Source organism: Oncorhynchus clarkii, chromosome 10 (genome assembly GCF_045791955.1).
Source record: "Oncorhynchus clarkii lewisi isolate Uvic-CL-2024 chromosome 10, UVic_Ocla_1.0, whole genome shotgun sequence".
Taxonomy (NCBI): Eukaryota; Metazoa; Chordata; class Actinopteri; order Salmoniformes; family Salmonidae; genus Oncorhynchus; species Oncorhynchus clarkii.
Genome location: NC_092156.1, coordinates 25,413,380 through 25,428,686, shown reverse-complemented (window position 1 = coordinate 25,428,686; position 15,307 = coordinate 25,413,380). Strand labels below are relative to the sequence as shown.

At 40.4% G+C, this 15,307-nt stretch overlaps 1 protein-coding gene and 1 pseudogene across 1 annotated transcript; both read left to right on the top strand.

Annotated features, from left to right (window-relative positions):
* Window positions 1-1,074: 1,074 nt before the first annotated feature.
* Window positions 1,075-3,840, top strand: LOC139419199 (serine/threonine/tyrosine-interacting-like protein 1; annotated as a pseudogene).
* A 1,261-nt stretch (window positions 3,841-5,101) lies between these two features.
* On the top strand, window positions 5,102-12,155 carry LOC139418170 (transmembrane protein 120Aa). The gene is made up of 12 exons (XM_071167422.1): window positions 5,102-5,278; window positions 7,248-7,366; window positions 7,530-7,646; window positions 7,887-7,946; window positions 8,096-8,191; window positions 8,618-8,707; window positions 9,207-9,272; window positions 9,572-9,633; window positions 9,865-9,957; window positions 11,260-11,324; window positions 11,452-11,520; window positions 11,662-12,155. Exons 1-12 carry the CDS (start codon window positions 5,201-5,203, stop codon window positions 11,773-11,775), a joined length of 1,029 nt encoding a protein of 342 aa, XP_071023523.1. The 5' UTR covers window positions 5,102-5,200; the 3' UTR covers window positions 11,776-12,155.
* The last annotated feature ends 3,152 nt before the right edge of the window (window positions 12,156-15,307 follow it).

The window sequence follows — 15,307 nt, the reverse complement described above, 5'->3', positions numbered from 1 at the left end:
AGGTTGTCAGGCTTCCTATAATGGCTGGAACAACCTTTTGCGATGTGTCTGAGCTTTGCAACATTCTTAATCAGTACACTCGCCTGTCCAGACTACCAAAGTTAAAGTACCTCTGTTTGATTGGTAAGAGCCCAGTGGGGGCTGACTGTCATATTGGTTCAACACGATTTAAACAAATCCATTGTGTTGATAAACATAACTTATTTCTACGATTCAGTCTAACAATACAATCAAAGTTGCCTTTTATAAAAAGTGGACAAATGGTTGTGCTGTTTCCTCAGATGCTCGTGCTAAAGGACAGTACAATGCCAGCCATATCATCACTGCCAGAAATACAAAATAGGTATGAGTGTCAAATCAGTCATTAACACAGTACAAAATAGCTCATCCCACCTTAGGTTCAAAATACTCTGCTTCAATTAAGTTGCAATGTTCAATGGGGGCGGCAGGTTGGGCCAGTAACCGAAAGATAGAATCCCTGAGCTGACCATGTAAAAATCTGTCGTTCTGCCCCTGATCAAGGCAGTTAACCCACTGTTCCCCAGTAGGCCATCATTGTAAATAAGAATTTGTTCTTAACTGACTTACTTGCCTAGTTAAATAAAGGTACAATTTAATAAAATAAAAAATAGTTGAGATGGAATCTAAAGGCAAATTCATTATGCTTGTGGGGGTGGAGAGTAGGAGGAATATTGTGGTTTATGACATGATGAATGAAAAATAATACTTTTTGTATGTGTTTGACTAGTTTCAATTAAGCTCTGTGTCAGGTTAAAGTAAATTAATCTCAACTGTTTTTAATTGAATAGAAACGGCTTGTCAATTTTATTTTTCCTTTATTTCACTAGGCAAGTCAGTTAAGAACAAATTCTTATTTTCAATGACGGCCTAGGGACAGTGGGTTAACTGCCTTGTTCAGGGGAAGAACCACAGATTTTTACCTCATCAACTCTGGGATTTGATCTTGCAACCTTTCGGTTACTAGTCCAACGATCTAACTACTAGGCTACCTGCCGCCCCAATGATTGACAATGATATTAAATCCATGATATCCCATCAGAGAGATATGTAAGAATGGTGTGTGTGTGTGTTAGGCTATGGAAGGCCCTGACAAAATCAAACCGCTATCCTGTCCAGATTCTGAAAGGAGGCTATCGGGTTCTCAGCCTTGAATCCTTTCTTTAAAACACAGAAAATCCTTTACACAATAAAGGTAACACCTCCATTGCTCCAAACATTTGCTTCATATTGTGAGAATCTGTTGAGAAATTGCTAAACATACTCAGGTGATAAGTCTTTCAAAGTTGTGATTTGCATAGATTGTTCTGCTGTCTGTTTCGTTCATGTGAATGTAGGAATTGGAGAGCTTGAGGCCTTATAAAGTAGAGCTCTTGCCAGGTCAACTCTACCTAGGCGATTACAAGCAGGCTATCAGTCCCCACGTCCTAAAAGACCTAAAACTGAGCGCACTTGTTAATGTCTCTGAAGACACTAGTCATGTGTGTGAGGACTCGTATTTACATGCCAAAGGAGCATGTCCTAAATAGTTGTTTCAATAAAATGTTTTTCTTTTGAAATTAGGTTGGAAAAAGGAAACCACACCATCTGTCACATTAATGTGGCAGATTCTGTGGAGACTGATGTACTCCAGTTTTGAGAGGATATGTGTTTTCATTGGTAGGCTGCATGTATTTTCTTCCACTTTTTATACTGAACAAAAATATAAACGCAACATGCAACAATTTCAAAGATTTTACTGAGTTACAGTTCATATAAGGAAATCAGTCAATTGAAATAAATTCATTAGACCTGATCTATGGATTTCACATTACTGGGCAGAGGCGCAGCCATGAGTGGGTAAGCCCACCCACTTGGGAGCCAGGCCCACCCACTGGAGAGCCAGGCCCAGCCAATTAGAATGAGTTTTTCTTAAGTGCTTTATTACATACAGAAATACTCCTCAGTTTCATCAGCTGTCCCAGTGGCTGGTCCCAGATGATCCTGCAGGTGAAGAAGCCGGATGTGGAGCTCCAGGGCTGGCGTGGTTACACATGGTCTGCGGTATGAGGCTGGTAGGACATACTGCCAAATTCTCTAAAACAACGTTGGAGGCGGTTTATGGTAGATAAATTAACATTAAATTATCTGGCAACAGCTCTGGTGGACATTCCTGCAGTCCGCATGCCAATTGCATGCTCCCTCAAAACTTGAGACATCTGTGGCACATTTTAGAGTGGCCTTTTATTGTCCCCAGCGCAAGGTGCACCTGTGTAATGGTCATGCTGTTTAATCAGCTTCTTAATATGCCACAACTGTCAGGTGGATGGATTATCTTGGCAAAGGAGAAATGTAGTGATGTAAACAAATTTGTGCACAACATTTGAGAGAAATAAGCTTTTTGTGTGTTTGGAAAATTTCCAAGATCTTTTATTTCAGCTCATGAAACATGAGACCTTATTGTGTTGCAAATGTTCCCCATTTAGGATCTCGTCTCAACACTGGATCTGCAGTTGAGATTTTTTCAAGTCACAGAATAAGCCGCTGTTGTCACGCCCTGGTCTAAGTATTTTGTGTTTTTCTTCATGTATTGGGTCAGGCCAGGGTGTGGCATGGGGTTTTTGTATTGTGGTGTGTTTTGTCTTGGGGTTTTGGTGTGTATGTATTGGGATTGTAGCTAGTGGGGTTATCTAGCAAAGTCTATGGCTGGAGTGGTTCTCAATCAGAGGCAGGTGTTTATCGTTGTCTCTGATTGGGAACCATATTTAGGCAGCCATATTCTTTGAGTTTGTCGTGGGTGATTGTCCTTATGTCCGTGTTTCGTGTTTATGAGCACGAGAATTAGGCTGTTTCGGTTTTCGTTACGTTTATTGTTTTGTAGTTTTTGTATTGATTCGTGTTTACGTTGTGTTATTAAACATGGATCGAAATCTACACGCTGCATTTTGGTCCGACTCTCCTTCAGATAAAGAAAACCGTAACAGCTGTAGTGCTGCAGCCATGGCTTTTCTTTTGCACCACTTGAAATATACATTAGGGGCAAGTTATATTTATATATTTTCCTGTCTTCTTTGGAATGTGTAGTAGAAATAGTGAAGTTCAGGCTGTTCCAGTTTCTGTTTTGGGAATCTGAAGAAATGTTGATTGGCTTAGTAATGATAATACTGCGTGTTTATAGTATAGGAAGGCCCTAAAAATGGTTAAAGACTCCAGCCACCCAAGTCATAAACTGTTCTCTCTGCTACCTCACGGCAATCAGTACCAGAGTGCCAAGTCTGGGACCAAAAGGCTCCTTAACAACTTCTACCTCCAAGCCATAAGACTTCTGAACAGTTAATCAAATGGCTACCAGGACTATTTGCATCGGCCCCCTTATTTTATTCTTATTTTTTTGCACTGACTCACTTGCACAGGCTTGACGTACACTCACAGGACTTTAACCACACACTCACACATACTACATTGACACTCCAACACACAGAACACACACACAGAGACACGCACATGCATATTGATGACACACACACACATTCACATGCTTTCACATATGCTGCTACTCTCTGTTTATTATCTATGCATAATCACTTTACCCCAACCTACATGTACATATTACCTCAACTAACTCGTAAGCTGTTGCATTTAGTAAGTGACAAATTTTTCTGTTATTCTTGCCACACCATTATGATATTGATGGCAATTTTCTCACTGCAGGAGGCCTGGGAGCTTGTCCTACAATGTAAAACCAACATGAGGCCAAACTGAGGGTTTGTACAACAGCTGTCCGACTGGGAGCTGCACACACTGGGTAGACGAATGACTGATATTGCAGTGCCCTGCTATTAAGATGGACAGTAGCTCATTTGAATTAGTCCAGACCTTAATGGCACCAGAGCCCTATAATTCACTGGAACACTATTTACCCAATGAAAATTTTAAAAAGTACATGGATATTGTCATGAAGTTCCCTTCCTCCTTTATATTGACCTTCTTGGGTGGTTGATGACATTTGTATGCAATGAGCACCAATTTCTCACAAATATTTAAAGTATGGTCATAGTAGACATACACAGACACATAAGTATGTGAGAACCAGCTTGCAAGTATTGCTTGTCAGGCCATAGGCTTGCTGATCATCAGTTCATTGTAAGATATTCATTTTCCATATGTAATGCAATATTATTATTTCTGAAGACCCAGGCATTGGTGCAGCTAAAACAACTTATGTACATTGATACATTTGTCCTGCTGATATTCTGGAATCATAGTAATACATTTGTCCTGCTGATATTCTGGAATCATAGGTCCTGAGAATTTCATAGGAATGCTGAATGACAACTTGTCAGGATTATGTAATCAATGTAATGATAAGGTCCAGTGGCACACCCAGTGGTGTAAGGTACTTAAGTAAAAATACTTTAAAGTACTACTAAAGTTGTTTTGGGGGATATCTGTACTTTACGTTACTATTTATATTTTTGACAACTTTTACTTTGCTACATTCCTAAATGAAATAATGTACTTTTTATTCCATACATTTTCCTTGACACCCAAAAGTACTCCTTACATTTGGAATGCTTAGCAGGACAGGAAAATTGTCCAATTCACGCCCTTATCAAGATCAAAATTCCTGGTCATCCCTACTGCCTCTGATCTGGCAGACTCACTAAACACAAATTATTATTTTGAAAATGATGTTGGAGTGTTCCTCTGGCAATCCATTCATAAAAAAAACGAGACAATCGTGTCGGGTGGCTTGCTTAATATAAGGAATTTGAAATTATGTATACTTTTACTTTAGATACTTAAGTATATTTTATAAATTACATTTACTTTCGTATATTTAAAACCAAATACTTTGAGTTTTACTCAAGTAGTATTTTACTGAGTGAATTTCACTTTTACTTGAGTCCTTTTATATTAATGTGTCTTACTTTTACTTAAATTTGACAATTGGGTACTTTTTCCGCCACTGAGAACACCATGATCTTGCGGAGAAAATACTGTAATAACAGTCACCCAATCAGCTGGTCTATTGTTCGAAAGCTTTCATTGGCTCACGCGTGGGCGTTGAAAACTTCAAGAAATGAATCGGGACACGTCATTGGATAAACAGTTGGATGAGGTGTCCTCGAAGTGATAGGTCTTACAACTGTTGCACAGCTGACATTTATTGTGTTCTTGCCTTTGCCCACATAGGAATAAAATGTTATTCAACCAAACTAGTTTGGCTGATTGCTTACAGGAGTGGGAGGGTCTGGAAAAGGACTTTCAACGGGTCCAGGTAAGGGGCATGTTTTAGAAAAGTATATTTCCTACAAACTTGCTGACTTCAAGTTATCGGTTCGCCAATTCGCTACAGCCAGTCGCCCATAAACAAGCTAATCCGCACAATGTGTGTTTACGACAGCTAGCTAGGTAGGAAACGTTGGCAGCAAATGCTCGCCAATCCAGAAACATGTACTTGTAGGCTAGCTAGCTGTGATTGCACATTTTACAATCCTGAACTGACTAACGTTAGCGAGTTACTTGAAATAGTAATCTAACGAAATGTCATGGGAATTATTAATGGCATTGGGTATTCATAAACAAGCTGTCCACACTCAGTTTGCCACTGCTCTGGCAAACCGTCAACCTAGCTGGCTAGCTAGCACACCCAAGAAAGAATGCAAGAATGAAGGTTCTTCAGTCGGATAATGGTATGGACCACTCCAGACCAAAAACTTGTTGAAAGCCACTGCAGCAGAAATCTGTTTGAAAGCTGTTTTGATCATCTGATTTCATTTTTTAGGATATGTATTTTCTTTTATTAAATAAAAACTGGCACACAGGTTCTTATCACAGGATTACAGCAGTAGTTGCACAGGCATAACAATGTCGTAAACAGTTTTTTTTTAAATTGTACCTTGACATATAATTATTAATTTCCCAAAATACATTCAACAATCATACTACAGTACAATACTAAATTGAATACATGTAATATATCATACTTTATACTCTGTGTGGTTCGAGGCTTGAATGCTGATTGGCGGACAGCTTTGGTATATCAGACCATATACCACGGGTATGACAAAACATTTATTTTTACCGCTTTAATTACGTTGGTAACCAGATTATAATAGCAGTAAGGCACCTCGGGGGTTTGTGCCAATATACAACGGCTAAGGGCTGTGTCCAGGCACTCCGCGTTGTGTCATGCATAAGATCAACCCTTAGCTGTGGTATATTGGCCATATACCACACTTCCTTGGGCCTTATTGCTTAAATATATCATATTAAATTCCACTATGATATCAAACACGTTCTGTATACAACCTGGTGATATTAGGCTGCTTCCAGAGTAACTGATTTCTACCTACAAAAGTTATTGCTATGAAATATATTTGGAACTATTTAAAATTTCTAATAGAACTTATTGACAAATTGACAAACTCTTGAGAAGTTATAACATTGGAGGACATACAGATCAGTAGCTATCACTTTTCTTATTCTTTTTTAAAGGCCCAGTGCAGTCAATGTGATTTTCCTCTGTTTTATATATTTCCACTATGAGGTTGGAATAATACTGTGTAATTACAACAATGATCTTTTAGTGTAAGAGCTGTTTGAAAAGACCGCTTAAAATGTTAGCCTGTTGTGGTGGGAGGAAGTTTTGGCCTGCCAGGTGACATCACCAGGCGGTAAATTAGTTATAGACCAAGAGTTCCAAACCTCTTTGTCAATAAAAGTTTTCTGTTTTCTCCTCCATACTCAGATGATTCCCAGACAGTCCAAGCAAAATTCTTGCTAGAGAAATTGCTCTTTGCTAAGAAGCTACTTTTGTTTTCTTTTTGACCATTTTAATTAAAAACAATCACAGTAAGGTACTTAATTGTTATCCCGAAAGTTGTTGATATTGAGATAAAAACGGCTGCATTCGAAGCCTCACAAGCAAGCAGTACAACTAGACCAACATTTTGAAATTGATTTCCATAATTTCCAAAGTGTGAGACCTAGGCCACATCCGGTTAAGTCTGTACAAATGTCAAGGTAGATTGTAACACTTAGCTTAAACAAAATGAATTGGCTCAGCACAAGCAAGCTTTAATACAGCTCTTATGGTCATTCTTAGGTTACGTGCAATGACAATAAGTGTCAGTGAAATATCCCATCATATCTAGTGCAACCACATTGCTGAGTGACTGAGATGATAGTGTGCTGCATATGCACCATATGCACCAATTGTTCTTACCATCTCTATTTTCCTCTAGGAGACTCACCGTCTGTATAAACAGAAGCTTGAGGAGGTCTCCAAGCTACAAGACAGCTGTTCCAATGCCATAGCGCGACAGAGGAAGAAATTAAAAGAGCTCACAGTGTCGCTGGAAGAGTGAGTATCAAGCACAGTTGATGTAATAGGACACATGGAACCTCACATTTTTCAATTATCTAGTAATCACAGTGTAATAGACCTCACTGTAGTCATAATTCTCATAATTCTATTGGTCCGCTTTGTACTTATTACTAAATCATGTTGTCCTTTTCCTCTTTAGATGCAAAGAAACACCGAGTCCAGAGGAAATGAATGCAATAAATGGGATCCAGGAATCTATCAAGGACAGACCAAATGTTTTCTTTGAAATGGAGTCTTTCCTGCCAAAGAAGAATGGGTAAAACAAATATAGGCGTCTTTTGCATAGCAGTAGCTTCTCGCAGGCTACCGTCTCGGTATTAAGCTATCTACTACAACACGCCTTAAGCACATAGTGTGTAGTCCAAACTGTCAGTGTAAAACAGTTTAGCTTGATACGGGTTGGCTCTCTACTAGACAACGTGAGTTTGGCTCTCTATTAGAGAAGATTTGTAGACAATTATTTTCTTGATAAAATTCTCTCCCCTTTGCTGTACAGGTTATACCTCAGTCTCGTTCTTGGGAACGTGAATGTAACATTGCTCAACAAACACTCCAAGTAAGAGCTTTTCAGTAATTTAACAAATGTATTGCAATGTAATAATGAAGTCATAGCATGACAATGAGAACTCATACTCAAACTGAACTCAAACTGTTGGCCTCTTGGTGAACATAACAGATGCTTTTTCTCTGTTCTCTCGCCACAAGATTTGCCTACAAAGATGAATATGAGAAATTCAAATTGGTCCTCACCGTCTTACTCCTCGTCTTCTCATTCACATGTCGCTTTGTATTTAGTTACAGGTGAGTAACCTCTCATATACCATTTTATTGACAATCCATATTTATTTAGAATTTTTATTTTACCTTTATTTAACTAGGCAAGTCAGTTAAGAACAAATTCTTATTTTCAATGACGGCCTAGGAACAGTGGGTTAACTGCCTTGTTCAGGGGAAGAACGACAGATTTGTACCGTGTCAGCTCGGGGATTCGATCTTGCAACCTTTCAGTTACTAGTCCAACGCTCTAACCACTAGGCTACGATAAAATTAGCAACTCATTAAAAACATTCCACTATTGTATGTATTATTAGCTGTAATATATTGTTATTATGCAGTAATACCTATAAATTAAATTTGCTCCTGTTTGTCTTTGACTCTGAACTCTGTGAACTTAACTGTGAACTTGGTGAACTAGTGTTTGTGGTTGTGTCTGTCTTTGTTTGGTAGAGCCTTAGACGCTCTCTTCAACTTCCTGCTGGTGTGGTACTACTGCACACTGACCATTCGGGAGAGTATCCTCATTAGCAATGGCTCCAGGTCAGTAGTCAGCACTTCATACTGCTGGTGTGTGTTTGCATTCAGCTGAAGACACTGCACCACTGTGTGTTTGCGCTACAACAGTGGTCCAATGAAACAGGACCTTGTTTGTGTCAGCCTCATTACATGGAGGCATGTTGATGCTGCTTTGTCCCCTCAGCATATGCCATCTCTTGTGTGAAACATAAGGATACTTTGCCTGCACTATAGATCGACTTCTGTACGATACTATTTTTCTTTGTCGTCTTCCGTATTCCTACCTGCACAGTGTGTGATGTAAAAATCCTCACAATTCAATTTTATTAGGATTTTTATGCTGTGAGGCTTTTTACATCACACACTGCAGTCCTGAATTGATACTAACTACTGTACTTTGATGTACAATCCTGCTTGTACAATACACTTAGATTTATATCTCATATGTACTGTCCATTCTAGCTATTTATTCTCTGTGGCCTGTACATAGATCTTGGTGTGACTTGTTTGTTTGTTCCTTCAGGATCAAGGGTTGGTGGGTGTTTCATCACTATGTGTTCTGCTTCCTGTCCGGAGTGATGCTGACTTGGTAAGTGCTCCCCAATGTTCTACATCTGCAATATGATATCACTCTAACTATGGCTGGGCGTGTGATCAAATTAAGCACGAGGGAGACACTGAACACTGCAGCCCCAGAGGCCTGGAGTTTTAGTAAGTTACCATGTTACCATTTTTATTACCATATTTATGAGTGCACAAGACAAGAAGAACAGATTAGGTAGCTTGTTGACCTTTAACCCAAATGCATTTAATTTATTTTTTACCTCTGATTGGCTAGAATGGAATTTGCACCATAGTACTTATCTAACTGCCCTGTCCGTCCTACAGGCCGGAAGGCATACTCTACCAGATGTTCAGGAATCAGTTTCTCACCTACTGCTTGTACCAAAGTAAGACAACTGTAATATCTTTAAGTGCGAGATAGAATGACTATGGAGTAAATCACATACAGTTGTTTTTAATATGAAGCTATCATTATTGAAAACAAATGGCACCATTCAACTTTTGAATAGGCATTTCAATTAATTCACCTTTGAAATGGGATTGACCTGAAACCTGGGACGAAATGGAACAGTGTCAATATTAATACAGTACACTTCTGTTGTGTTTGTGCAAAATAGGTTTTGTCCAGTTTCTCCAGTACTACTACCAGAGTGGCTGTCTGTACAGACTTCGAGCCCTGGGAGAGAGTCACAACATGGACTTGACAGTTGGTGAGTGAGAAGTCACATATTGTTGTGTGTCATCATGACTACTCACTGATCACGTGTTTAAGAGTAACATGACCAAAATTACAAAAACGCATCCTCCTCCATCACTCCTCATTGACCTGATATCATCATCATCAACACATAGTGTAGTTTGCAGCTGTATCGTACATGTTTACTGGTATTGTATAGTACATGGTTATTATATGTGCATTCCATATACACTATATATACAAAAGTATGTGGACACCCCTTCAAATTAGTTTGACACTCGTTGCTGACAGGTGTATAAAATCGAGCACACAGCCATGCAATCTCCATAGAGTAACATTGGCAGTAGAATGGCATTAATGAAGAGCTCAGTGATTTTCAACGTGGCACCGTCGTAGAATACCACCTTTTCAACAAGTCAGTTCGTCAAATTTCTGCCCTGGTAGAGCTGCTCCGGTCAACTAAGTGCTGTTATTGTGATGTGGAAACGTCTAGGAGCCGTGAAGTGGTAGGCCACACAAGCTCACAGAACGGGACGCGAGTAGTGAAGCGCTTGGCGCGTAAATAACGTCTGTTCTCGGTTACAACGCTACTTCCAAATTGCCTCTGGAAGCAACATCAGCACAAGAACTGTTCGTCTGGAGCTTCTTGAAATGGGTTTCCATGGCCAAGCAGCCGCACACAAGCCTAAGATCACCATGCACAATGCCAAGAGTCAGCTAGAGTGGTGTAAAGCTCACCGCCATTGGACACTGGATCAGTGGGAACCCAATGCATAGTGTCAACTGTAAAGTTTGGTGGAGGAGGAATAATGGTCCAGGGCTATTAGTTCCAGTGAGGGTAAATCTTAAGACTACAGCATATAATGACAATCTAGATGATTCTGGGCTTCCAACTTTGTGGCAACAGTTTGGTGAAGGCCCTTTCCTGTTTCAGCATGACAATGCCCCCGTGGACAAAGCAAGGTCCATACAGAAATGGTTTGTCAAGATCAGTGTGGAAGAACTTGACTGGCCTGCACAGAGCCCTGACCTCAACCCTATCTAAGACCTTTGGAATGAATTGGAACGCTGACTGCGAGCCAGGCCTAATCGCCCATCATCATTGCCCTACCTCACTAATCCTCTTATGTATGATTGGAAGCAATGTTTCAACATCTAGTCTTTCAAGAAGAGTGGAGGCTGTTACAGCAGCAAAGGGGGAGCACCTCCATATTAATGCCCATGATTTGGGAATGAGATGTTCAATGAGCAGGTGTCTACATACTTTGGTCATGTAGTGTATTTAGTGACATAAACAAACATTCCACCACCTCAGAGGGTTTCCAGTCGTGGATGTGGCGAGGCCTGACCTTCCTTCTGCCCTTCCTGTTCTTTGGTCATGTGAGTATCAGCAGGGGGGGGGGGGTTATTGAAAGTACCAAAGTTATTTCTGGATATTGTTGTTTCTGCAGTTGTATGTATTGATTTTAGAGAAAGAGTGACACCACTATGTTCTGTGTGTTTGTAGTTCTGGCAGCTTTACAATGGCCTAACACTGTTCAGGATGGCCCAGCTCCCAGAGTGTAAAGAGTGGCAAGTCAGTGCATTTCACAGATGCTCTTTTCATTTCACAGAGAAATGAATGAAACTTATATTAATATATATTTTGTTGACTGTCAAATTTAAAGTGAACATTTGCAACAGTATTCCTAACCTGCCCTCCCTCCCCACCCTACAGGTCTTCATGTGTGGCTGCTCCTACCTTGTGTTGTTCATGGGGAACTTCTCCACCACACTTGGAGTAGTCTACCATAAGTACATCCACAACCAAGACAAGTCCAAGAGCCTATAAGACTTGAAGAGAAAGATAACTAGATATTGTTATGAACCCAACGATTTATTCAAAAGAATATGTGCAAAAGGTGTTTTATACTAATATGCTTTTTATGTCTATTTTATGCGTTTGTCTTGTAAACGTTTACTTTTTTCTGTTGTACCATTTTATCTAATGTGTTTCGTTTTGAGTAGAAATGTTGAACCACATTGTTCTTTGTTTTTCTGAGAAATGCAGCTTGTCACTTTCAGCATCGTATGATTTAATTGTGTGTGAGATTACCTGAATAGGTTGGAGATATTATAGTGGAAGAGAATTACATGCCTTGCACTGACTGTCACTAAACTGTCTACATGTTCAGCTGTGTCAAAAGAGAACTCACTGCAATAATAAGCCACTGACGGAGTCTGTGCTTTGTTCATTAAATGTCTCATCAGGAGACTATGCCATGTGTATTACCACTGATATGTTAGGGATATGTAGACAATTTTACTTTCTTCTTCTTGGCTGATACTATTTTGAAGATGGATAGTCTTCTTCTCGATGGTTTGATAGGATGGTTGATATCAAAGTGAGTTCTATTTAATTCAATTATCGGACCTTTCAGGAACATGGCGTTATCAAATTTCACTATAGGGCAAAGGCCAGCAGATGGCGATATCGAGTCGTTTCATCTTACCATCCAAAGGGAATGTGTGCAGCCGGCTATACATTCGTATCCCCTGTGGACTGGTTCGTACATCAAATATTCTTCATTCAGGCTGTGAAGGAGTCTGTTTTTCAACTTTAAATTGATTTAATGGCGAGAAGGCGAAAAAAACTGAAAATATGCATACTTTCTTTATGAAGCCGTTTTCCACCACCATGCTAGAGTGGCTAATGCTAGTCCCGGATGTTGCGTAACGCGTTCAGCCAATCAGGTTGTATCAGTACATTTTTTTCATATTTGGTCTGAGTTTCAAAATTACATGTATTATATTTGTTGCCATGAACTCATTTACAGAACATTATTCATAGTTTTAATAAGAAAGATTAAACATTTATGCAGTGAAGTTATGAAGTAAAAATTAGATTAAGAGTGAAATACATGTATTTTTCACCCCAGATGCAACATGCAATTAATGTAATGATAGTTTTGTTTAGAGGTTTATTAAATTATATGTTCATAAATAATAGTCAAATAGTCAAATAATATCAATAAAACAAATTGGATCTTATAAGGGAATTTTATCTGATAATGTATAACAAAATGGAAGGCAGCACACTTCAAACACATTTATTTTCTAAAGCCCTTTTGACATCAACAAGTGTTTTACAGATGTTCAGCCTAAAACACATAATGAATAGTGTGCATGTTTTAGGAATTCAATGTATGTGGGTGTAATGGTAAGGGGCATGGCAGTCGGACATCATTCTAGGGCACGCCAGGTAGTCAGCAGCACAGGATAGGTAGCAGGACCAGGTGGATTGGACACAGGCACAGCCAGGGTCTTTGCGACGTCCCTACCCCATTAAAGTTTAAATAAAAAATTATTAAGGTAAGGGCAGAGAAGTCCCAAGGATCCCAGATAGCACTGACCGTGAAAAAAACAACTACTGCAACCTTATTGGCTGAACGCATTACATAACATCCAGGACTAGCATTAGCCACATGGTGATGGAAAATAGTGTTTCATCCCTTACAAAAAATATTGCCGTTTTGAAACTGCAGTAGACAATGGTATTTTAGACGCAGTTATTGCAGAATAACTGCGTTGAACTGCAGTTATACTGCAAAATTACTACAGTGAAAAAAAAGTATTTTGGACACAGTGTTTGCAGCATAATGCAGTTATTGTGACTAGGGGGGTGTTCTAGTCATTCTATTTCTATGTTGGTGGGTTGTATGGTTCCCAATTAGAGGCAATGGTAATCGTTACCTCTAATTGGGGATCATATTTAGGAAGCCCTTTCTCCCACCTGCTTTGTGGGATATTGTGTTTGTTGCACCACTGATGTAACGTTTTTGTTGTTGAGTTATTGTTTTTTTGTTTGAAGTTTTCACCATAATATAGATGTGGAACTCTACACACGCTGCGCCTTGGTCCGTGCATTACAACAACCGTGACAGAATATCCCACCACAAAAGGACCAAGCAGCTTGGACCTGGGAAGAGATAATGGGAGGTTGCGAGACCCTTCCTTGGCGGGAGTCGCAGAGTAATTGGGAAGGACAGCAACGACACCGGGGGCCGCGGCCACAGAAACCACAATATTTCATGGAGTGGCCGGCTGAGCAGCGGAGAGTGCCAGACCCCGAATGGGAGTCGCTGGAGGAGTGCAATGAGGGATACCGGAGAGAACAGTTAGTGAGGAGTATGCTGCAGCGCAGGCGTGCTGAAGAGCGTGTCATCTGTGCCAGCTCCTCGCACTCACCCTGAAGAGCCAGAGACCGTCAGGGAGGTGATGGAGAAGTTGGGAGAGCGAGAGGAGAGAGCTGTTGTGCAGGTGTGTTCTGCTCAACATTCGACATAAAGAGCCTGTCAGCAGTCTGGTGAAGTCTGTGCCGGCTCCAGGCATCTGGCCTCAGTGCGCCTCCCCAGTTCGGTACGTCCTGTGCCAGCTCCCCGCACCCTCCCTGAAGTGCGTGTCACCAGTCCGGTGCCACCTGTGCCGGCTCCACGCACCGGGCCTCCAGTGCGCCTCCCCAGTCCCGCTCCTAGGCCGGAGCCTTCTTCTGCGCCGGTGCGCAGTCCAGGCACGGCATCCAGTCCCGCTTCATGGCAGGAGCCTTCCTCTGCGCCGGTGCCCAGTCCAGGCACGGCGTCCAACCCAGCTCCATGGCCGGAGCTCTCCTCTGCGCCGGTGCCCACGCTGCGCCTTGGTCCGTCCATTACAACAACTGTGACAGTTATACTGCACTCTAACTGCAATCTTTTTTTGTAAAGGAGAAAAAAAGTATGCATATTTCCCCCGTTTTTTTCCGCGTTCTTGCCAGCCTGAATGGAGAATGTTTTATGTATGAACTGGTTCAAGGGGGATAGGAGTGTATAGCTGGCTGCACACATTCCCTTTGAATGGTAAGATGAAATTACTCATTATCGCCATCTGCAGGCCTTTAGCACCATGTACATAAATGTGAAGCTCATCTGGAGTTACCACAGCCACAAAGTCACAAACCTTGGTCTAAGAGATAAAACGTTATATTTGAAAAAAATCTGTGTTATTCCATTTAGTATAATATGTTACTTTATGTACGGTTATATTACATTTACTAGAGGTATCATAGTAAAAAATGTATCTGGGACACATAAGTATGATATGTTACAATTGGTATGGAGAGTAGGTTGCTTAAGTCAAATGTAACCTTTATTTAACTAGGCAAGTCAGTTAAGAACAAGTTCTTATTCACAATGACGGCCTAGCAAAAGGCCTCTTGCGGATTAAAAAAAAGCAAAACAGGGTTGTTGGCTGGGGTGAAGGGGTGTGTGTATATTAAGCAAAACTCTAGCAACCAAAATGTTTAGCCTGGTCTCAGAGCAAACTTATTATATTTAAAATATGTAACTTAT